Here is a 25,866-nt window from a genome sequence, read left to right as displayed (position 1 = left end):
CCACTATTTTGCCAACAACTTCATGAGCAATTCTTTGACTCATCAAAGTTTGATGTAAACTGAGTTGATAAGGCAGGTGAAGAAATAGTCAAACCTTTGTGATATAAATGAATGAAATACCCATCGGCATGCACGTACTAATATTACAACAAGAACAACAACAAATATTCTTAGAAAACATTTATTTTTCAGATAAAAATGACATGTGTAAAAATTGTAGAATCTTCGTGTTTGGCCTTTTGGCACAATAACGCTCTAGATACATATGCATTTATGTACATACATATGTATGTTTGTATTTATGTATGTATGTACATACATATGTATATATAAATATAAAGTGGAAGATTTTGTTGAATGCCTTCATGCAATTAAGTACAAATGAATGAAACTTATAAATATATACATACATATGCAACTATGCACATATGTATTTAAGTGTGAATATGTGTGTGTGTTTTAGCTGACTTAGTGACTAGTTTTGCAGGCAAAGGCATAGCTAAATGTTGAACGTTGGATGAGACCTTATGGACGTTTACATATGTATATAAAGTATATAATCGGTTTATCCACAGAGTTAGTTACATACATATTATATGTATGTACACATACATAATATATAAATACTTGTATTTGCTTATATAAAACGCTAGCTTAAAAATATTATTTGGTATTTATATATGTTATTTGCTAAATAATACTACAATGTTCTTATAAAAATATGCATGTATGTGTGCGTATGCATGCTCGTTTGGATTGTGTCAAAAGCAGTAGACAAATGTCCAGTAGAGCGCATTGAAGGCCAAAAACATAACCGGAAATAGGAAACGTGAACGCCGATCGATCCACATGGCGATCTCTTGTGGTGTCATTGTTGTAAATGTTGTATGATCAGGATTTGCCTCCTTCTCCTTATCGTTCATGCCGTACGTTCCAGTTTTATCGATATTAATGACATGATCCGTACCGTTGCTATTGCGCTCACTCGTCACGGACGCAGTGTCTGCGCACTCAGTGGTGATAATCGGCAGATTCTGAAAATATGTAATTTTACAGTTACTTTTCAATCGCAACTACTTGGGCGCATTAACTTACATGTACAGTTAGGTAATTGTTGTAACCCGGATTGGAATTACCCTTCAATACGCTTTCCGTGCTGGATGTTATATTATCGAGACTGGAGCAGGAGCGCGTGCGCGACAGATTATTCTTATTTATATCGCGTCTGGTTGGACGCGGTGTTAGTGAGGCCTTCACTATGTATTTACTGTTCACTTTCTTCAATTCAACATTCTCTTTGCGTCGCCAAATCGTATTGACAAAGGCAAATTCCACCAAACTGCCGAAGATGAAGAATGTGCAGCCGAGAAACCAAATTTCAGACACTTTTATGTAACTAACTTTGGGTAAGGTTTTCGTTTGGGATGAGGACAACGTTATGAATGATAACATAGTGCTGGTACCTGCAAGAGAAGAATAGAAAGTGAAAATTTTAAGTTAAAAGTATTTGGTCTGAACCTTAAGTATCACAGTCTAACATTCTTTCCCATGGCTCCTAAATGTAGGCAATATCTTCAGAAACTAGTTTTTGGTGAAAATATTGATTTTATAGGTAATAATATTTGGAGAGCTGTGAATCTTTATATTCAAAGATCAAATTTATTTTCTATGACGCCTAAAGGTAGGCAACAATTTTTTACTAGATTTTCTGTCAAAATATTAATTTTGCTGCTGTCTTGTAACTAAATTTCAATAATTAATAAAAGTTAAAACCGGCTTTAGGTTCTTGGACTAATCTCCATTTCCTAGATTCCTAAATGTAGGCAACATTTGCGAAAATAAATGTCCGGGTAAAATGTATCTGGGCAATATGATATATGAAGAGAATTTTACAGGGTCTGAACCTTTATATTCATAGTTCAACTTTCTTCTCATTGGCGCCTAAAGGTAGGCAACTTTTTTTTAAATTAATTTACGTACAAAATTTATATTAATATTTTGTTTCACTTACCTAACATTATACGAGGAGGAGATTGATCGGCCTGCAACCAAAATGAAACCCACGAAATTGCAACGATCATCATTGAGGGCAAGAAATAGTCCAGCAAATAGAAACCGGTTTCACGGCTAAGATGTACCGTAAAACTGAGAGAACTATAATTGCCAACTGCAAAAATAATATAGAATAATAATAAAATTACATATGATTACATTGCGATTACATAATGAATATCATAAGCCCCTAACAATCTTATTAAAAATCGGTGTGATTTCAAAGACCCAATAACCCGAATTTAACTGAAGCTTTAAAGAACCAACAAGACTCCACTCACCGAAAGATCCATGTCGCAAATTAATACCATCCGAGTTGACAATCGTTTCATTATACCAAAAGCCTTGCATATTATATTCGGTTAGGTGCATTTCCGGATCGAACGAAATCGGCGAGTAAGGCTCCCATTTGAGCACCATTTCCGTCTTGTTGTACATCCCTGCAAAAATACATATATTTCATGCTCATTTACACTCACAAGAAGCTACTCGCTCTCTTTCTCTCTTCAACTTACAACTCTCCAACACGGTTGAACAGAATTGCTCATCGAACGGAAACTTCTTAAAGTTCATGTAACAATAGAGCGTTGCCTGCAAGCGCTGCGAAATGACGACCCGTCCTTCCGGCGATATCGAGGTCAAAACATCCTTCTCATCCGTACCCAAAATGCTGGAGTCACGTTCGTTGGCGAAGAAGATGTGCGGCAGCCACAGGCGTTCGCTCAAATGTTTCTGTCCGATGATGTTGTCGTGTCGCTTCAACTCTTTGTAAGCCAGACGACTGTCGTTGAAGCTTAGCTGCAGCAACGCGTGCATTTTGAATTGCAACAAGTCGGAATTTAGATTTTGCAAAAAGTACACGTAGATGCGCGCCTTAACGGTAACGGGCAAACGTTCACCATTCATGCCATATTCTACAATTAAGTACGAGTATTTATTTATTTGGCAGTTTTTACGAATACTTTTCTTTGAAAACTCACCGATTGGCCGTTCTAGGCGATCATAACGGCATACATGCGTTAACCGCTGGATTAGTTGTGTTTGTTGCAAGTTTGTAGCGTTCGAGATTGGCGGGCAGTCTTCCTCCACTTCGGCAGCTTGCGACGCTCTGGAGAAGGGCAAGAAGGAAAGATATTTTTATTAATTTATTATAAGGGGATCTTGACGATTCAGAGAAGGGATAATGAAGGCTAACAACTTAACTAACAAAGTATTTTGCTCTTTTATATAGCGTTAACGGATCGACTCGACACATGTTCGCTAATATTTTGGATATGAAACGAGTCATTGCTAGACTCATACCAAAATACCTGAAGCTTTTGCAAAAACGAGTCCAATTGGACGTCAAAATAAAAGCTTAAGAATGTAGTTGAGGACCCTAGATTCATACAACACATCATTACTGGATTCGAGATGTGAGTTTATGAATATAACGTCGAAGCTGTTCAACAATTCAATTTAAGATCTCGACATAAAATGCGCAAAGTCTTTCAATCGGTAGTCTTTCGAGAGTCCGAGTTACGGCGAACGGCGCCGAATCGACTCTACACGGTCTTCGTATACCCTCTCAGCTACGGCTGCGATATTTTCATAACTGCGAGCTGTATGTGGTATATTTGATCGACTATTATCCGATAATGAATGCTGGGTCTCAAGATGGGTGATAGTGTTGCGAATAGTACGCTCAGTAGGCCGATTATGTTGACCATAAGTTGAGTGAAGCGCGCGAAATACATTCTTTACAGAACGTGAATTTTCGTAATAAATTTTGAACGATTTGTTAACGACGTTCAGGTTTAAGTCTTTCCACGATGAAATGCCAAGTAATACTGACCTAACCTAACATGACAACTTAACACGACTTCCGCGTGATCTGGCAAAAAAGGCCATTGGAAAAATACTTCTACTTGGATCACACGTTAGAGAAAAGAACATAGTTTTGTAGGAAATTTACTGCTCTATAAAAATGGTCTACTATGATATTTCGATTAAGTTAAGCGTTTACGAGATATTCATCGTCAAACATCAATGCATATTAAGGTGGATCAAAAAAAAAAATGTTTTTTTTCATTTGGTACTCTGAAAAACAGGTTCCTAGACACCTCTTAAGAAAGCCTATAAGTTTCATCATTCATAATAATTTTTTTTCATTGAGTTATAAAATTAATAAGAAATAAAAAATTTTTCCAAAAATAGTCAAATTTCAACCGTTAATATCTTTTAAACGGTTGGGTTTACGAAAAAATCATAAGAGACCATATTTTAGAGCATTCAATTTCCTACTAAATCTAATTAACAAGATATTTTTTCAAGTAGTTGGAAGCGAGATATAAATTTTTCTATCTGATAATAAGAAAAAATAGAAAACCGTTAGGCGGAGGACCTTCCCGTTACAATTAAAAACTCATATTTGGAGAGGCTTTCTTAGAGGTGTCTAGGAACCTATTTTTGCGAGTACCAATTGAAAAAAAACATTTTTTTTTTTGAATCACCCTAATGTATATACATATATACTCTATAGGGCATCCAACGTTGTTTTTTTACTGGGCATTACGAACTTTGTGGCAAACTCAGATACACTGTTCAGTGTGTAAACACAAGAATGCCACAAGTTAGCTACTTCGGCCTTTGCCCCGGCAATCCTTTGGCAAGCAACACAACAACAGCTGTTCTCATTCTTATTTCCGTATAGAAAATTAATTTTCTCTAAAGTTTGCACTATTTTGTAATTAAGCACCTTCTTATATAACATACATGTTCATATACATATGTATATGTATGTGTGTGTATGTGTGCCTATTCTAATAAAAGTGCCGCCAATGAGTAAACAAACCGCCATAGAATATATGTAAGTATTCAAGTGTATGTGTATGTGTGTGCACAGTTGATTACGAAAGCATTTAAAAACGCTTTAAAAAAACTGAATTTTTGTTATTTTTCAAAGAAAACACAATGACAGTAATGAGCTTCGAAAATCCAATAGTAAATAATTGCGGGATGCTTATGCACAAATTAATGGAAAATATTTATACAAAACGTTGTGTTGCATATTGAGCAAACAATGAGCAGCGATAAGTGCTTAGCTGACAAAATATTTCGCTTTTATAACACGCGGCAGCAGAATATAGGGCTACAGCCGAAATAATTAAAAATATTTTTTTTTATTTATTTACTGTTTTTATTTTTCTTTAAATAACTGTGAGTGTAAAACTAAAAATAATTTAAATTGTCCTTTCAGACAGCGAAGGTTAGCAAAATATTATTTAATTTTCCAGCGGCTGAAAAAACAAGAGGGATTATGCCTTAAAAGTTGCACAAATAATTTTTTATAAGCATTATATTTTTGTTGTTGTTGTTGTTTTTATACTCTTGCAACATGTTGCTGCAGAGTATAATAGTCATAGCTAGAATGAGCTGACGGTTGTACGTGTCACCAGAAACTAAACGAAATAGATATGGGGTTATATACTATATACTATGTATATATAAATTATCAGCATGACGAGAACAGTTGAAATCTGTCTGTCTGTCCGTCCGTCTGTGCAAGCTGTAACTTGAGTATATCTCTTATTGCGATATTTTGATGAAACTTGGTATACAGGCTCCTTAGTACAAAAAAAAATCGAGTTCCTAGATGGGCGTAAACGGATCACTGCCACGCCCACAAATCCCCATCAACCGATAACCTATAAAATGCCATAACTAAGCACTAAATAAAGATATAGAACTCTAATTTGGCACAGGGGATCGCGGTAGCAAGGGGCACCTCCGGATAAAAAAAATTTGAAAAAGTGGGCGTGTCCCTCTAACTAGTTTAATGCCTATATCTCTTAAACCACTTAAGCTACAACAACCAAATTCACCTAGCGCAAATATTATAAGAACTCTTATCGACAGTGTAAAAATGGATGAAGTCGCGTGATAACTCCGCTCACTCTCCATATAACGGTACTGTTAAAAACGCGATAAGTCGATAAATAAATGCGCCAGAGACACTAAATTTTACCCCCGATACGGTATAGCAGTGCATCATCGGAGCCGGGGTAAAATTTTAATGATGGGTTTGGCACTGTCCACTTTTAGATGAAATTACATATCTCGAAATCCACTCGACCGATTTCAACCAAAGTTGGCATGTGGCATTCCTCTGACACTTTTATGTTACGGCATGAAAATGAGCGAAATCGGCTTACAGCCACGCTTACCTCCCATACAACACAATTTTAAATTCCAACCGATTCTTTCCTTTCGAGTGTAAAAATCAGAAAGCAATTAATATAACGGGATGCAAATATGTAAGAATAATGTCTTTAGAGCCATCTTATGGCCAAAAATTGTCCAAATCCAACAAAAACTGTTCAAGCTCCGACTGAATATTTTGACCCCAGCGTCAATAGTTGACTTTTTACTGACAATATTGGTCAATGTATAAGATTTATAATTGAAATTTAGAATCCTTTCCTAGTGGTAGTATGTGTTATATAGATTATGTGTATATATAAAATTGCTTGCATTCCGATCCTTTGGTTGACGTTTTACACCTGAAGCTACTTCCCTGGCTTCGATTCCATTCAAGTTTCAGGAGTATGAAATGTTCGGCTTTACCCGAACTTAGCTCTTCCTTACTTGTTTTTCGTCAATTTTATAGAAAATCACGCAAATGGAATTAACTTCACTATCATAATGGACCCATAACGCATTTCGAGAAAATTCATGAATTAAATATTTCTTTGTTGTTGTTTATGTTTTCCAAAACGTGTTTGTTAGTTTGGTCTTCCTCAGCTGTAGACATACTTTCTTCTAGTATTTTACCTCTTTATGATATTTTTAAACTCATCTGAAGTCTACATACATACATATGTACTACCCATTTCTTCAATAAAATGCAAATTCAAGTAATTATAAATATAGGGTATACATACAAGTGCACATATGTGGGTATATCTGTATGTTTGTACGTATGTTTATTTGCTTATTGGCGCGTATTTTTTATTTGCACATTTCAATAAATATTTGCACAGCACGACATTTGTCAACTGAACTCAAACAACGGTAAGTTCGTCACGGTTGATCTCTTTTATATCAGCGAAATTGACACTTCTTATTAACACACCATGCAATTTGCATATGAAAACATTTTCTGGGTAGAACATGTTGTTTACCGTTGCATATTTGCAAAACTTTGCAAGCGAACCCAATAAATGTACGCTTAAGCTCATAGAAGTGTGCTCTGAATATTTTAATAGCTCTCTATTATGAGCAGAGGGCAAATTAAAAAAAAATGCTTCGAATAGTTCCACTTTAACTTTGACTAAGATGTGGTTATTGTGCTTGTTTGGAAAGAAACAAAGTAACAAAATTGTACACAACACGTAACGGGTGCGGATTTCTACAACAACAACAACATACACTTAGTATATTTTAAGGCGCTTACACTTCGATTAATGAGATTATCTACTTTTATTTTCCATACCAAGTGATCCAAGTAGAGGTACTTGTTTATGATAGCAAGTCTTACACCTGAACAACGTTTACAAATCGTTCAACTTTATTACGAAAATTCATGTCCTGTAAGAATGTGTTTCGTGCGCTTCGCTCAACTTATGGTCAACATAATCGGCCTACTGAGCGCACTATTCGCATCATCATCACCCATCCTGAGACGGTTATTGTATAATATTCGACCGAATAGACCACGTCCAGCATGCAGTGAAGAACATATAGCAGTCGTAGCTGTGAGCGTACACGAAGACCGTGGAGAATCGATTCGGCGTCGTTCGCAGCAACTCGGACTGACTTATGGAACGACTTGGCGCAATTTACAATAAAATTCAAAGCGTGTACAATAAAGCCTGTGCAAGCACTGAAGCCGCTCGACCTTCCCAAGCGACATCGCTTCGCTCTCTGGACTCTTGAAAAGTTCCAAGAAGATCCGATGTTTTCGAGTCAAATTTTGTTCAGCGATGAGGCCAATCTCTGGCTCAATGGGTATGTAAACAACCAAAATTGTCGCATTTGGAACAAAGAGCAACCTGAAGAGAATTAAGAGCTGCAATTTTTTCCAAAACATACAATGGTGAGGTGTGGTTTATGGGCTAGTGGAAACTTCGGTCCACATTTCTTCAAAAATCATGCTTTGTGTGAACGTAACCGTCAATGGCGACCGCCATGATAACCGACTATTTAATGTCTGAAATTGAAACTCGTGATCTCGGCAACATTTGGTTTCAAAAAGACGGCGCCACACATCGCCTCAATCAATGGATTTATTGAGAGAACACTTCGGTGAGCAAATAATTTCATGTTTTGGGCAGGTCGATTGGCCACCAAGATCGTGTGACGTTACACCATTAGACTTTTTCTTGTGGCGATATCAGACGTCTAAAGTCTATGCAGATAATCCCGCATCGGTTCAGGCCTTGGGGCAAAACATCACGTGTGTCATTAGCCAGTTGTCAGTATAAATGCTTGAACAAGTCATCGAGAGTTGAATTCAACGGATGGGCATCCGAGACGTACCCAGGGCCAACATTTGAAAGGGATAGTCTTGAAAAAAAAAAATGCCAAAGAATTTCCTTTCAAATAATAATAAACATTCCCCATTAAATTTTAAGTCTCTGTATTTTTTCTTTAAGGGGGAACGCATACATTCATTAAAAAAAATAACTAAAATATCGAACTACAAAAAAAAGTCACATAAATCTAGTTTTTTTCGTTAAAAATTGTTTAAAAAAAATATGAAAATATTTTCGAAAATAAACAATTCTGGTAGGGACGACAACTATAAATGAGTAGAAGAACATATGTAAAAATCGGTTGAATACTTTTTTTTTAGGACCATGACAGTTTCAGAAAATGATGATTCGAGAAAAATGCGTTTAAAGTCATGGCGCCTGGTAGACAGTCACTTACGAAATGTCGGCAACTATGAGCTATGAGAACTTATCAAATACTATGAATTTCGGTCTGAATTCACCTCATGTTTTCAACAGGTTTTACTGTCAAAATATAATAAAAAATTGATTTTTCAAAGTGATTACATGAGAATACCCTCTTAAAAACGTTGAGGGCCTCGAAATGGATCACCCTTTAGAAGGAGCTGCTCATTTGTTGGAATCGCTGATATCGGACATATGTATATATGATGTAGCATATTGCTGTTTTACGAACTGAACTCAAAATCGAGAAAAATATCTTTTTATACACTTGTATGCTTTAGGAGATGCTTCTGTGAAGAGCATCATTCGGTTTTTGTAGCCGAAGTTAACGTTCCCTTCTTGTATATCAATAATTTAGTATTGTTAATGATTTCACCAAAAAAAAAAACATAATTCACTTCACTTTTTTTACATTTTTCATTTTTACATCATATACAAGTTAGTTTTTCTTCAAATTATCAAATTTTTAATTAAAAAAGATCCACCGGTTGTGAATAAACTCTATAACTTAACCTAACTATTTATTTTTACCGCCTACATGTCTATTTTAGGGATTAACAATCAAAGAGAATGCAATTTTATTTCCAACGTAAGTACACTAGCCAATTGCTGTCACTGCTTCACTACCGTTTTACTCTCACACCCGCCTATGCTCTCACAAATTACATTAACAAATATGTGTGATGTAAAATTATCATATCATATCTGAAATCCCTGCACTAATAGCGCTTAATATCCTCATCAATTCTTAGTAATTGCCTTAAGCTTCTTAACATTAGTGCATATTTATACCCATCGCAACAAAAAATTATTAAATAACAACAGTAATTATGTTAAAGATTGTTTGGGGTTTCTATTTATTTTCATAATTCTTTCGATGTATGAGAGTTTCGGTAGTCATGAGTTAACTCCAATTAGTCGCTTCTTGCAATTCATACAATTAGCATTCTAATCCATTGAATTGCATCACTGTGACTCCGCATATTTCGAATCATATTTTGGTGTCAGATCTGTCTATTGATCTACCTTGTATAGAAATAATTTTATAAAATACTTTAGACTACTTTATGATAAAAGATTTTCTGTTTATTGAGAGATATGGAGACCCACCTGGCACCTCTTAGTTAACTTTGAGCACCCAGAAATGTACTCTTGAGGTGATCTGCTGTTGGAAATATGATTTGTATTGCGAAATCTGGAGACCACAAGGTGGATAGGCAACATATTATATATTATTGTAGTCAATGTCCGTTTTGACAAATTTCCACTTGACAATTTTTGAATATTGATGTCCTGTCATTGCTATAGTGCCAACAAAAGGACAAAAAAATATTCAAATCTGCCAGATTGAACCGAAAAACAATACGTATTAGGATTCATTACTATCCATACTTGGACGGCTTGGGCTTGTATTTTCTAACGCCAGAACAAGGCGCGATGTTCTCAAATCTTCGAATCAAATATCTCATTAAAGTCATTAAATATGTAGACTTCTATATTTTGTTGGAATTTTTAATGTTTCTATAGTTTGTTCTATCCTCAGCAACCATTTTCAAGCCTTAAGTACTGATCACAAGCAATTCTTACAAAATATTAATTGGACTACCAAGTTCCTGCTGTTTTTCAATAGATGGCTCCAGCAGTTAGCGGTGATCGATTTTTATGTATTCAAAACGTGATAAACCTAACCCAGACCTTTAAAAAAGAAACTGCGTTTTCACATTAGTGACTTCGTTCATTGCTCCGATTTTTTGCCAAATATTCATGATTTGCGGGAAGTGTGGATTTTCTTTTTTTAGTCAAAGAAATCGGTGGCTCATGCGTATCGGAAACTACAAAAAGTTTACGGAGATGCTGCCCAAGTCTAATAAAATGCGTTATTGGTTTCGTTGCTCGCTTCAAAGATGGCGATTTCGATATTAATGACCGCCCGCGTGAAGGAAGGAGACGGTGAACTGGAGACGATGAGAATCCATATCAAATGGATGAAGAGCTTGCTTCAGTATTGACAGTCAACCGCCAACCCATTTCAAAGCGACTGCATGCGTTGAGAATGATTAAAAGCAAAAAAACTTATTCTGCTGCATGACAACGCTTGACCTCACGTTTCCAAACCTGGTAAAACCTACCGGAAAACGCTAACATGGCAATTCCTACCTCATCCAGATATTACACTATCCTATTATTAGTTACTTGTTCCGTTTGATGGTACACGATCTGAGTCAGAAGCAGTTCCTCTCACAAGACGGCATCGAAAAATGGCTTGGTTCTTGGATAGCATAACAAGATGAATAGTTTTACTGTAATGGCATTCGAGCTTTACCAGAAAGCTGGGAAAAACTTGTGACTAGCTTTGGGTAATTCATCGAACATTTCATTTGTTATCATTTTCTTACAATAAAATTGCATTTTCATTAAACAAAAGCGAGAACTTCGTTGGACACCTAATATATGAAGTTTAGGTTTAGGAAAGTTTTTTGACGCTTGTAATCGACCAGAACTAGTGTCAATAAAGACCGCAAGTAGTTTTGAATAATTCAGCTGTCTTCATTATATTTGACCTAATGAAAGTACCGGTCCGTTTCGGCTGCATATATCTGACTGGATTCATAGAATTAGTGGATCACTTTTGTTGTTTTTATTATTAGCATAAAATTTTTTATAAGGTATTTATGTATATAGTTATATAAATGCTGTGTTATCGGCGGATTTCTTACTAAAAGTAAAATCAATCAATGATTAATTGCTTTTATTAGAGAAGTTATGCGCTTAGAAATCACATGTTGCTACTCTTTGGAACAATCACATTGATAGCATTAAAATTTTAAGGTCGCAATGCTAAGTAAATTATATGCGCTTAAGTAGAAATCTCATCAACTTTAAGATAACTGCTATCATATACTCTTAGAATTATTAAATAGTTATCACTGTCATAGTAGTTAAAGTTAAAGCAGTGGGCGCATTCTGTTGAGTTCAAACTATAAAACAGTGTTGATTTTCAATTGAATATACCATAATTAGTACACAAATTTTAAACACAATTCCAACTCTTAATAAACAAGTTGGCTGCAAAAGTTTTGCAAAACTTTTTTTCCAAAAATTATTTTAGCCCCATCAGCCTTTGCGGTGCCTTGAGGATTACTTTAGCACATAAATCGTTCAACTCCCGTCTCTAATACAATTTAATGCACAAAAAGGTTCATACACACTACACTTGCACTTTAACATTTTGATAAATTAATTTATTACGCGCAAATACAACACCCACCACGCGCTATTTGATCGAATACAAGTTCCAATAACGAAAAATACAAGTTTTATGCGCACGCAAGAAAAAAAAATCAGAAACATAAATAAGGAACATGTGTGTAAAAATTGCATTTTACAACTTCACTTAACGCATTTTTGACGCACTTTCAATTTTTTTCGCCGTCGCAAGCGTTTATTTGAGGTTAACTCGACCTTCAATTAACGAGTAGCGGCGTCTCGCTAATGTTTGTTGGTACACGCCAGTGCGTATGAGTGACAATTTGCCGCAAGCACAAGCTTTCAATAGAGATTTCATTATCAATTTACATGTAAGCATGTGTGTACATATAAGTACCGGTTTCTAACGCAGTCAGCATGTTAGCAGACAACAGAAAAAGTACAAAAATTGAAACAAAAACAAAAACATGTTACATGAGTTCACACAGTCAGCTGAGTAAATACATACATTACCGTTTGTGCACCTATATTTTTATTGTTTCTATTTTCTATTTATTTTTGCTGTTCTATATTTTTTTTTTTTGTTTTTTTTTTTATTTTTCTATATTTTCTTTTGTTTTTGCGCAAACGCATTCGTTTTAGCAAATATAAAATAGCAGCGCGTCACAAATTCTAGTTCAAGGCGCTGCGAATCTCGTTAGCAGCATACGGACGTAACATTATCGGTAATTAGGCGTGTTTTGTCAAACTAAACAAAAGTTGCTTGCAATATTTTTAAATGCACTCAAAAGTGTTTTCGAAAAAAAAAAACAAAAAATAAACCGTAAACAATTTCGATAAAACAGTAACATGAAAAATAGGAAAACAAATTCGGAGACAACGCTTATTACTTTATGAGTAATTTTTACGTAGAAACAAGCGTTCACGCTTTGCAGATAAACTTACGTTGACGATAGCTGTGTGGTGGTGAAAATAAAGCTGAGCAGCAGCACTTTGGTCACGATGTGAAAGTGTATATTCCGCATGTTGTGTGTGTTTGTTGTTGTTGCTTTGTTGAAGTTTTTCAATTAAATTTTTTCTAAAAATTTTTACTTGTTGTTGTTACTTTGCTGAACTTTTTCGATTAAAATTTTCTACAATTTATTTTTGTTGTTGCTTTGCTTAATTTTTTCAACGAAATTTTTTCTACTAATTTTTTTAAACTGTTATTATTTTGTTTTACTTTTTTTAATTAAGTTTTTAAATTTAATTTTAAAAGTTACATTTAATTTTGAATTTTTTTATGTTTTTGAAAACTAATTTTTTAAAATAAATTTTGTTTATTAATTTAAACAATTTTATACTATTTTTTGTTTGTTGTTGTTGCTTTTTTCAAGTAATTTTTTTAAATTTTTTTATTATTTTTGTTAATTAATTTAACAGTTACAATTAAGTTTCGAACTTTTTTGTGTGTTTGAAAAGTGTTTTTTTATTTTTTTTAAATTTATAGGTTTTATTAATTACTACTAGAAATTTTTTAATTTATGTACTTAATTTCTTTAACTATTTTTTATTTATTTTTTTATAAATTTGGTTATTTTTTTTTTAATTTCGTTGTTTGATTGACTGTATTAATTGGAAAAGTAATCTTTTTCTAATTATTCGTAAATTTTTCAATAATTTTTATTATTTAATTAATTTTTTAATTTTCTTATGTTTTTGAAAACTAATTCTTTTTTAAGTTATTAAATTAATTTTGTTTATTAATTTTAATAATTACAATTTAATTTTATTTTTTAATTTCTTTAATCTTTTTTATTTTTTTATTTAATTTGGCTAACAATTCTTTTTTAATCTTTCGCTGTTTTAATGTCGGTGTTTAATGGAAAGGTAATATTTTTTAATTATTTGCAAATTTTTCAATAATTTTCCTGTTTATTTATTGTTCTTACTATTTTTTAATTATTGTTACCTTTAATTAATAACATATTTTCCAATTTTTAATCAATTAGTTTTTTGTTTATTAAATTTTGTTTTTAATTGTTTTTTATGTAATTAATTTTTTTAGTTTATTTATATATATATTTTTATTTTTAATAAATTCTTCCGATCTTTTAAATATTTTTTCATCAAAATATTATAGTTTTTAAATATTTTAAATGCACTAAACAATTTTGCAAAATTTTCGCCGCCGTTTTTTTCCACGCCTCCGACCTAACGTTTTCAACGCTTATTACGTTTCAAGTTCAATACCTCACTTATGCTTTGAACAGGTGTAAAATATGTTTATTTGTATATGTCGTTTTTTTAGCAAAAAAAATCCATCAATTAGAAACACTTCTGCTTGCGTGTATATGTATGTGTGTTTGACCGGCTCACGCACAATAATCGAATTGCAGCAGCAATCGATTCGCCTCAGCAATAGCTAGCAATTGCAGCCGCTATGCTAACGGACAAACTCACTGCCGAAACGATCGAGTTTTGAGTTGTTTAATTTTCGTATTTTCGAGTTGAGCAACGCGTGCGCCCGTTTTCGAGTTCACTCGTGTGTTTGTGCCGCAACCGCTACTTTTTAACGTCTTTTCGCTACGGTAACCGACTTCTATTTGAACTGGAGCGTTGCTTGGTAGCGCTTGAAATACCGATCTACCGAATAGCCATGTTGGTAGCATGAAATAATATTAAAAAAACAAAACAAATACAAGCAATGATCACACACTGAGACACGTACGTGTATATGTCGCACTCCATATTGCTGTATTTACCGTTTTTTTATTGTTTTAAGATACTCTCACTTACTGATAAGGTGGCAGATACCATACATTGTACTCGTATATTTGTATGTGTGTATGTAGGTATGTACTTAGGTGCTCAAGTGCAGGTGTGAGACGATGTTCTCAGATATATTTCTTTCATGATGCGCCTTGACGTATGTATGTATATACCTTTTACGACATGCGGTAGGAAATGTCAGAGATCTAGTTAAATTTGTAAAAAAATTCCTTCTCTATTCACTTCACACTTTTCCTTTAGTAGTAGTTCAGAGAAATATGAATGTTTGCGGATCTCTAAACTGAAAACATTCAAAATCAAATCTCCTCGACAGATATTACCGAGCCTTGGAGTATATTTCCCGCATAAAGCATCTCTCATAAATAATATCTATTGGTAAATTTGAAGCGGTTGGCATAATAGTTAAAAGGCACACCGTATTTCAAATTAAAACAATATGCTCAATTCAAAAATGGGGTGTCTTGAAAAGTAGTTAGGCAGAGCAAACTTAAAAGCATTGCGAATTCGTGTTGGCCAGAATTGAATGATATTAAAACCGCTGTATTCAAAGACTTATATGAGTACACTAGTAAGTTAAATGTTTTTGTTCTGGTATATAATACAATACTCCCTATAATATTGTTGTTGTTGTACTGATTATCTACACCCGGTTTACTTGGCTAGGCAACAGTTAGTTGTTATCGAAATCATCTAGTCGGAGAATCACAAAACATGCAGTTTCGTTGGGTTTGGACCATTGAAGTGTTAGATGAGTGGGATTCAACTCGAGATCTTCGTCTACAATGGGTGGTGGCAAGTAGGACATTCACCAAAAGGAAGTCGTTGAAGACGTTAATACTAAAATTAATACGCAGTGAACGATGTTCAGTGCTTATCGTAGGTCCATTATGTCCATAATCTCATATGAACGATCACATGATGCTCCTGGGATGCCATTCCGCTCCAAGCAGAGTGATTTATACGGAAGTATCCTAACAGAAACGGCTTGAAGAGAATTTCTAGATTAATCCTGTGATCGTACGGAGTACAGTGTTCTGGCACTTTGAAGATTCTTTGTCTGCATTCCACTACATCCAGAAGGCCATACCGGTGCTGTGTAGCTGTTGATCCGCCGGCAAATTGGCTGTAGAGTGCTACACCTAAACTCATATGGTTGTTCACAGTTTTTAATATTCTCCAAAAAATGACGATTTTACTTAGAAAAAACGATTATTTTATATAATTGATCGTGTTAAGTTTTTCGTGTATTTTTCGAAAAGTTCATTCAAAAACAAAAATTTAAAAAAAAAGGTCCCCAAAAGTCAATTTCTACTAAAGTTATGGCTATTTGAAAATAATAAGCCATTTTTTTGAAAAATTCATAACTTTTTTGAAGTTGGACAAAAAATTTTGAAAAAATTCTCAAAAATGTTTTTCAAAGGGTAGAAAAGGATGGATAAGTTTCAGCAAAATCTAAAGGGGTCGGTTCAAAAGTGATCGATTTGCCCCATATGTAGGTTTGTGTGCATGTATAAAATTTCAACTACTGTAATACTATTTTCTGAGTTTTGGAATGAGCATAATACCATACCATAGAACAGAATCAAAACGGGCATTCAACAATTATATGTATGTACTTATTTATGTATACATAAGTATGTCAAATGTAGCAATTTGGGATATTTCGCAAATGTTTTTCATAACCAAAATAAATATTTAATCAAATATCGTTTTAATTAAATTTGAAGTGCAAGCGGCTCGATTGCACATTGCCAAATAACCATGTACCGGGAAAAGCCAAGAACTCAATTATATGTATTATTACGAGGAGCATGCGATAAGTCAGTGGATTTTGAGTTTATTGCAAAATAATTTCAAATGCAACGCTGTTCTTCTTCTTTACTGGAGTAGAAACCGCTTACATGGTTATAGCCGAGTTAAGAACAGCGCGCCAATCGTTTCTTCTTTTCGTATGGTGGCGCCAATTAGAGATTCCAAGCGAAGCAACACTGTTACTGTTTCTAAAATCGTTTAATTATTGCAGATCATCTTGTTTAAATAATTATGTATAGAAAAACAAATCATTAGAAACCAGAGAAATGTATTACAAGAACTTGAAAATATTTTTATGGAAAGTTGCCACCTTTGTAAAGTTACATTCAATAAAATATATTGATATTTTAGCGAATAAAGTAAGGGCGTGACAAGCATTGTACTAATAATAATGGAAAATTAATTTTAAAATGGAAGAAATATGGAAAACTTTACACTGATATTCAAACGCTTTTCTCGTGTTGGGCAAAAATGTTTTCGAACGCCATAAAGTTTAAAGAAAAACGTGAAAAAGGGTTGAAAAAAGAAAAGCTTCTCTTGTAGACAACCGAAGTATCAATATAATCGCAAACAGTCTATGTGTTTTTATGTTGTTTTTTTCCTGCCAACGAGGGTCTTACCCCACGATGTTTAAAAGCACATAGATCATGCTTTTTAAAGTATTATTTGGTTTAAATTGGTCTATCTGCCTTTAGGTTTAAACCACAGCCACACCATCTCGCAAAGGTCCAAACCAAATGAGCAGATTGGAGCGAACTCCGGTCAGACCTTGTAGCTTTTGTTACTTCCAGTTGAGCACCCATCAAACTCAATGACTGGTGACAATTGTAGCTTGAACTTGAAATGTTTTTTCATTGGAAGAAATCTCATCAAAGTCTATAATATCAGTACAAGCTGAGTGTTGTAGTACTTTTTCTGAGAAAGTGTGCTGAAATTTCGAGATAAGCCAAATAACAGACATAGTGTATAGTATAATGGATTTTAGTGGCCTCTTACGACAGGCATACCTTACCCCGGGCAAATTCTAACCCCTGCCCTCTGGGGGGTATGTACAATCACCAAGTGGGACTCTTGTTGAAACTGAACTAACGAACCATTACAATAAAGATATTAAATTTAATGTTTTAAAAGACTCTCGGCCGAGTTTTTGTAAAGGATTGCCACCTTTTTAAATTTTTTTTTTGCAAAATTGAATTATTAAATTAAGTAATATTATGATAAAGACACTAAACTACAGATAAATAGGCTTAAGAATTATTTCTATCTTTGATATTTTTAGAGTTGCCATCTATTAAAAAAATGTGTTAAGTTAAAATTATAAGAATATCGTAATATTGTTATCAAGAAATTATTAGGAACTTTTATTTCTAACTGAAAATTTTTCAAAAATATCAGTTACTTTTGTCTAGTTGTGTTTGACTAATATTTTTTTAAGAACATTTTACCAATTTTCGTGCGAAAATTTATATTTAAATTATCAAAAAAACTACTATTTAGCTAGTTTCCTTAGGTATAGCAAAAAGCCGTACAAACTGAACGTTCAAAATCAGGTCTTTGTAATATTGTCCGAGCCAACAAGGTCTACTATAGCTTATAGCTGCCACAAAAACTAATAGATCAAAATCAAGTTCTTTTATGGACATTTTTTTGGAGGGCCAGGAAGAGGTCGCTGATGAAGACCGGAAGAATGAATGAATGATTGTCTTTTTTGACATCAAAGACATCGTCAACCATGAATTTGTTCCTCCATGACAAACCGTCAAAGCCAAGTTTTCCTAACGCTTCCGCAGCCACCCTACAACCCAGATGTGGACTTTTTTCTTTGTTTCCTTGCCTGAAAAGGCCAATGAAAGGCAAGCATTTTGAGACCGGACAAACCTTGAAAATCGCCCAGGCAGCGCTGTATCGGCGCAGAAGGAGCCTATTTTGAAAGTTTTTAAAGAATTGTAACGATTGGTTCAAACAAAGGGTTCCGGACAAACCGTGTACATATCGCTCGTGCCCCGAAAATTCCAATTTTGTACGTCATTTAGTATAAGTAGATCGTTTAATTACACAAAAAATGAATCAGATAAATTTCAATTAATTTTAATTAGCTAATATTTACAAAATTTAATTGAAAAAATTAATTAAATATTTTATTGACATTGTCATTTTTGGTGATGGATGGCAGCGGTCTCAAGAAAGACGCAACATCATATCTCACAGTTAAATCATAATATGTAAATTTTTACTCTTTTTTGGATCTAAGAACAGCAAAAATATTTATACTTTTCATATAATAACACCAAAAGTTGAAACGGGACATAAGAAAGTTCGCTCTTCATGAGTTTCCTCCTACTGATTACGTATACGCCCAAGCATATCTTCAAAGACCATATCTTTGCGCATTGTAAATACACATATCTACATATGTATGTACAACAAAAAGCATGTATAGAAGTTTGCTTGTTGTTTTTAATTTTCAGCGACACGTTTTGCGAACGTTTTTTACCAACCCACATACCAAATTAGGCAGGCAACAACAACAAGGTGGCGCGCATTCAATTAGCCCAACGCCACACAATGCTATGCGTATTATATGCTTATAATCACTATTGTTGTAGTTAGTTGAATAGTGAATGGCAGTTAGGCATGAAATAATGAATATAAAATGCATGTCAGACCTTAAGGCATTATCTAGCTGCAGAAGTAAGAATTGCCAATATCAGTTTATTGCTCCTTAGTGTCATCGCTGCGAAACAATAATCGACCGGCTACAACAGCAATAAACATTTCTGTATGCAAATTAAACACAAAGGTATGTGTGAGTGTTATGTATATATGTATATATTATGTGTTTGTATTTATGTATTTGAAATTATGTTTATCAAAGTTGCATGAACTCAACCACACGGTAGCCGGTGACGGAAATTGTGCAAAAACTAACATTGTAGGTGTAAACATTTAATCATTTTATTTCTAATTCCACAATTATCTTTTTTATTATAATTATAATTATGAATGCATAGCTTAACTCATATTTTATTTATTAAATAATATATGATATAAGTAGACGCTGTTGTTGCTTTTGTTGCTATGAGTGAGTCTGAAGGTTTTAATTAAAAATTTATCATGCCAAATTATTTGAAAACAGATTAAGTAAAAAACTGAAAAGTGAAGATAATGAAATTGTGGATGTTTCATAGTAGATATGTGCATATATACAAATATATATGAATATCTTTTCGTGAACGTGCAGCGCCAGATATGAAAGCAGCTTGATAACTCACCCATATTTTGAAGAAATGCGACAACTTTTTGTAAAGAAACAAAAAAGAAAAAAAAAAAAACAGAAAAAAACATTAACTTTAAATTTCGGCAGCACTGATGCCATACACCCTTCACAGGAGCACTATATTGAACTTAATTTGGATGGGACAGTTTGTATGGTAGCTGTTTCCTATAGAAGACCGATCTGTTCAATTTGTACGGAGATTTTAGTGCTGCCAGAATGCTAATCTGTGCCAAGTTTCGCAAAGATACCTTGTCAAATTTGGATTTGAGTTTGATTAGACAGTTTGTACGACAGCTATAAGCTATAGTGGTCAGATCTAAACAATATGTTCTGCTTCCTCTGTGCAGAAGCAAACACGAGAAAGTCGACCATATCCCAGGCTCCACAAAATATATATGTAGTATTCAGAAATTATCACAAAAAAAAGATTCTACAGATCAAGATACATAGATGCAATGTTGCTGACGCTTTACTCTCCTAGTTTGTGATGGTTGATCGAATCATCATAAGCGAGCAATATAAAAAGAAAGAGAGCGGAAGCTGGCGGAAGATAACAGTTCAACCACCGCTCTATGGCTACCCCCAGGAAGTAACACCAACATTATATGTAGGTAGAGGAAATAGTTTCGTATGGACCTGATGTAACCTTTTCACAATAATTAGCTGTTCCTTGACGCCAAGTGGCAGCATAGAAGATGGCAGGATCCATAAAGAGATGGAGGGTCCTAAAAGACTACACTGGCAGTGATCATCAGTATATATCTGTCATGATAGACAACGAAACAAACGCCACACAGAAAAGGAAAAATACAGGAACACGGAAATGGAACGTTTCGAAATTGAACACTACGAAATTAATTTCGGAAATAGACGCGCAGACCCCGCTTAGTAGCTCTCCCAAAACTATCAGGAAAATTGTAGAGCACACTATGCTTAATATAACCCGAGTCTGCCACAAATGAATGCCCAAGACTTCATACAGAAAAAATTAAGTAGGACATGTCTTCATTTTCGCATATTATATACGAGATCTAAGAGCAGAGGAGCAGCACCCTAAGAAGCCGAGCGTTATAAAGCTGCAAAAAAAGGAGCTTAAGCATGCAATCTATGCAAGCAAAAAAGAAGAATAGCAGCAACTACACAAGGATGTTAATAAAAATCCCTGGGGACTCGGGTATAAAATAGTTATGAAGAAACTCGGAGCTGGATCCAACGCTGCCATAATGAATGGCATCGTAAACGGACTCGTTCACACGTACGAAAAAAGAGTCAGTGAACCAGAACAGACTATAAAACTTTCAGAAATCCCCCAGTTCACCCTCGAGGAACTACAACTGACCACTGGCAAGCTCAAAACTAACAAATCGCCCGACCCGGGCGGGATCTCAGCAGATAAACTTAAAACAATCGCTGCAGAATGAGCGGCACTACTCTTAAACAAGTACAACGGCCACCTCGTAGCTGGAATATTTACTGAAATTTGGAGGAAGCAACGAGTTGTCTTAAACAGCAAGTGAAAAGGGGATTCCAGCTTGCCATCATCACATTGTCATCTCTATGAAAGACTACTTAAAGCTAGACTCGTAGCGGCTATCAATGAAGCTGGCGGATTCTCCTCCAGACAGCACGGTTTAAGACCCGGAAAGTCAACTCTACTCGAACATGATCGACGCTTTAGAAAAAAAAATTTAGAATTCTCGATAAACTCAATACGGTGGTGTAGAGCTATCTTAATAACAGAAAACTGCTCTACCAGACTAGAGGGGGATCTCGACAAATAGAAGTTACGCCAGTAGCAGCTCAAGGGTTCATTTTATACCCAGACCTGTGAAAAATTAATTATGACGGAATACTAAAACTTGGAATGCCCCACAAATCATATTTAATCGGCTATGCGGAAGACATAGCATCAGTAATAACAGCGCGAGTCCATAGGAAGCCCGAAGAAAGCTGTATCGGATCATGCAGTGAATTATAGTATATCAAAAACCAATTATGAATATAGTTCAATATAATTTTTGTCAAGGATTTTAGAAAAATCGGTAATTATATAAATATAGGGTTGAAAATATTATTCGTTTTTAATTTAATTCCATTATTCACCACTATTTACAGTTTGCGGCATCTGAATTTGCAAATTTCTTTTATTTAGATATTCAACTAACCGTAACCCAAATAATACATAACATTATTCAATGAACAGTCGGCTTATCACAAAGCCGGTCGTCTGCTGCTTGTTCTGCTTTAATATGCTTGAATTTACTTTTTCTAAGTGCGCAGCTTATCGCTTTACAGATATATACTTTCCTGCTTAAGACGCACACAAATTTTGTGCTCAATTTAATTAAGGCCGAATCAGTCCTTTCGCCTTCACCTTTCCCATTCACGCTCCAGATTTTCGAATATTTTGTATTTCTTGTCGCACATTATCTAATTTGCCGTTTGCCGTTTGCCATTTGATTTTTATTTATTTTTTACGCCAGTAATATGTATTTATTTATACGAGTATGTATGTATTACTTATACTGCAGCGTCTGTTTGTTTGCACGAGATACATACGGCTCCGTAGAGTTCCGTTCCTTTGGGGCGTGAGTCACACAAACAAGTTTATCTAAGCTGACAGCTTCTATGCTTTTGAAAATCTCACGTTTCAACTGTAATAAACTCAAACGTTTTCTTTCATAATTTGCACGGTAAACTGTTGAATGACACAAATGAATTAAGATAAAAAATATTATTCTTATCAACTTTAAATATTTGTTGTACTTACTTTTAACAGTTTTGCGGTATTTAGTCAGTCAATTGTTTCAAAAAAACTATGGGCCTGAAAACATCTCTTTAAATATGTATGTATGTGAGTTGTGTCTGTATGTTTGAAATAACTTTTAGCCGAGACTGGTTCAAAATAACAACTTTCCACTCTCTCGATTGTAAGCAAAAATTTGGTGCTAGAATTTTAAGATAGCAGCGCAAAAAACCAAAGATGCTCCAGCGAGATAATACCAGCAAAATACAGGTGGCAGGCTATTATAATATTTTTTTCCTTTATGCTCTCTAAACATCTTTTATCTCTTGTATTGTGTCTAATATTTGCTATGCACTACAAACCACATGAACTGCGGCCCTCAATGCCTCGTTGTACCATATATAGTAACCATGGACATAGTCGGAAAATGTTTGGATGTTTGGCCACGAAAGCTGCTATCTGACTGCGAGAAGCTGTGTACTTAGATGACTGCGAGGCTGGGCATTCGAAATTCTCGGATACTTTGATTTCACTATAAAATATGGAATCCGAACCTAGCATTGGTCCTTTTTATAACCGCATACATACCTTCGAGTGAGGCATGCGAGAGAAGAACTCAATGAAAGAAAGGGATGAATCGAAGGTGTACATTGCCGAGAACTATTCTTCAACTCTAGTTGTAGAATTTCTGCAGCGTCTTCCAAGCGGTAGCAGTAGATCTATTGCTGCGGAGCGCATACTCCTTCAGTGTGGTGACTATCCACTATGATAATAGGGCAACGACAGTAGCAATGAACTTAATGACTGTACGCTCAAGACTAATGAAGATACATATGTCTAGACTTCTTATCTCAGGCATCGATCTGGGTGAACGTGGTAGGCTAGTTATTTCAGTCTCACAAGCTGCAGAATGGTAAACGGTAGCAGCTCCGTTGGCTTCTTAGGATTCCCTACTAGATAGTTGGTTGCGCCTCGGACCAGCTCAGTAAAAGTTTGTCCACTACTAGTAGCTTAGCAAGGTTCTTCCGGCCTATTGTAAATTTTAAGAGGTCGCGTGAGCTCTTTACCCGCAGCAAAGTTCATTTTTCAATAAAGTGAAAGCACGATTGGTTCCAAAATCACTAAATTGTTTACGACCCGTCAACAGACGATCAATCAGCCGAATATTGTGTACAAAAGTGAGCTGACGCCGAAACAGCCAAAGCAGCTCAAAAACCAAGGTTATGTTGACAGTTTTCTTTGATTATCGAGGTGTGGTGCACTCCGAATTCCTTCCTAGCGGCCAAAATGGCAACAAGGAATAATATTTGAGTGTTCTACGTCGTTTGCGTGAAGCAATTTGTATAATGGTGTGCCACAACCACTGTATTCGCCTGATTTAGCTCGATATGACTTCTGTCTATTCAGCAAACTCAAACGACCCTTCCGGGGAAACCATTTTGAGTAGATTCAAAAACATTAAACGTGAATCGCTACGCACCTTGAAGGTTATTCTGGAAATTGACTTAAACAACTGTTTCGAGGATTGGAAAAAACGTTCGCACAAATGTATTAGGGCTAAGGGGGATTACTTTCAGGGGAACGACATAGATCTTAAAAAATAAATTAAGAATTTTAAACAAAGTATATAGAGTAAAACCAGATTTTTATGAAAAATAGTTCAATTAATAAAATCTCTTTATACATATGTTGTCGTTGTTGTTGTTTTACAGGTTATCAATCCCCGTTAGGATGGTAAGGGTTATATGTGTTGTCATCGAGTCATCTAACGGGAGACCCAGGAAACGTGCTGTTTCGACGGGGTCGGACCAAAGGGAAAATGGTGTTAGATGAGTGGGGTTGGTAGGGCATGCAAAGAGGTGGTCAGTGTCATGCAGAGACTCGTTGCATGCAGGACATACATTGGGTATGTCTGGGTCTATTCTGGATAAGTAGGAGTTTAACCTGCTACAATATCCAGAACGAAGCTGCGCTAGGGTCACTCGCGTTTCTCGCGGCAACTCGAGCTCTTCGTCTGCGATGGGTGGTGGTTTGACTCCAAGAACGCCATTCACGGGAAGGGAGTCGGTGAAGGTGTTAATGGCTCCACTGTGAATGGCGGTCAGTACCTGTCGAAAGTCAGTTGCGTCCGAAGTCCGGTCGGCGTACTGTACGACGTCGTCGACGTAGTCAAGGAAGGACCTTTTGATGCTCCTAGGAGGCGGTTCCGCTCCAAGCAGATGGCTGCAAGGGTGATTTCTACGAAAACATCCCAGCAGGAACTGCTTGGAGAGGAGTTCATTATGCTCCTTAAATGGGAGCATAAGCGTCTCACTGTGTAGGTGTTCGATAGGAGACATCAAAAGGCATCCCGTCGTGGTCCGGAGTGCAGTATTTCGGCAGGTCTGGAGTTTCCTGATCTGCGTACCACTGCATCCAGGTGACCATATAGGTGTTGCGTAGTTGAGGACCGGCCGGCCGATTGCCTTGTATGTTGCCAACAACGTTTCTTTGTCTTTTTCCCATGTGCTGCCGGCTAGCGCCCTGAGGATTTTGTTGCGGCTCTTTATTGCCCGACGTCAATATCGTGCAATCATCTGCGTACGAGGTTATGGAAACTTCCTCTGGTGGCTGCGGGAGTTTGGAGATGTAAAAATTAAACAGTAGCGGGGAGAGAACACCACTCTGCGGAACCCCTTGATTAATTCTTCTCAGTTTGGATTTTTCACCTCGAAATAGTACGGATAATTGACGACCGTTCAAGTAGCTCATGGTCCACGTCTTTAACTCTGGAGGAAGCGTGGTTTTCTCAATGTCCTGCGATAGCGTTGTGTGGTTGACTGTGTCAAAACTGTCTGAGCGTTTATGATGCAAAGTGTGGTGGTGCTGTGCACTTTTCGGAATCCATGCTGGTGGCTTGCTAGGCTGAGGTGGTGGGTGAATGTCGGAAGTAGCAAGGCCTCAAGTGTCTTCACTACTGGGGAGAGGAGAGTTATCGGACGATAAGATTCCCCTTTGTTGGCTGGATTCCCAGGTTTCAGTATTATACATATGTATGTACATATATATGTTGTGTATGTATA

At 35.6% G+C, this 25,866-nt stretch overlaps 1 protein-coding gene across 1 annotated transcript; it reads right to left on the bottom strand.

Moving 5' to 3' along the window:
• Positions 1 to 653: 653 nt before the first annotated feature.
• On the bottom strand, positions 654 to 13,289 carry LOC120776359 (pH-sensitive chloride channel 2). Its single transcript, XM_040106934.1, has 7 exons — positions 13,143 to 13,289; positions 3,033 to 3,160; positions 2,568 to 2,966; positions 2,334 to 2,492; positions 2,012 to 2,167; positions 1,096 to 1,463; positions 654 to 1,034 (listed from the first exon to the last, which is right to left on the bottom strand). Exons 1-7 carry the CDS (start codon positions 13,220 to 13,222, stop codon positions 762 to 764), a joined length of 1,563 nt encoding a protein of 520 aa, XP_039962868.1. The 5' UTR covers positions 13,223 to 13,289; the 3' UTR covers positions 654 to 761.
• Positions 13,290 to 25,866: the final 12,577 nt, after the last annotated feature.

This window comes from Bactrocera tryoni, chromosome 5, assembly GCF_016617805.1.
Source record: "Bactrocera tryoni isolate S06 chromosome 5, CSIRO_BtryS06_freeze2, whole genome shotgun sequence".
Classification (NCBI taxonomy): Eukaryota; Metazoa; Arthropoda; class Insecta; order Diptera; family Tephritidae; genus Bactrocera; species Bactrocera tryoni.
This window is presented reverse-complemented; position numbering and strand designations above follow the sequence as displayed.

Coding starts and splice junctions, on each gene's coding strand:
- LOC120776359 (XM_040106934.1), bottom strand. CDS start 13,222: ATGCGGAATATACACTTTCACATCGTGACCAAAGTGCTGCTGCTCAGC. Junction 2,967..3,032: donor TCGCCTAGAACGGCCAATCG/GTGAGTTTTCAA, acceptor ACTTAATTGTAG/AATATGGCATGAATGGTGAA. Junction 2,493..2,567: donor TTCAACCGTGTTGGAGAGTT/GTAAGTTGAAGA, acceptor GTATTTTTGCAG/GGATGTACAACAAGACGGAA.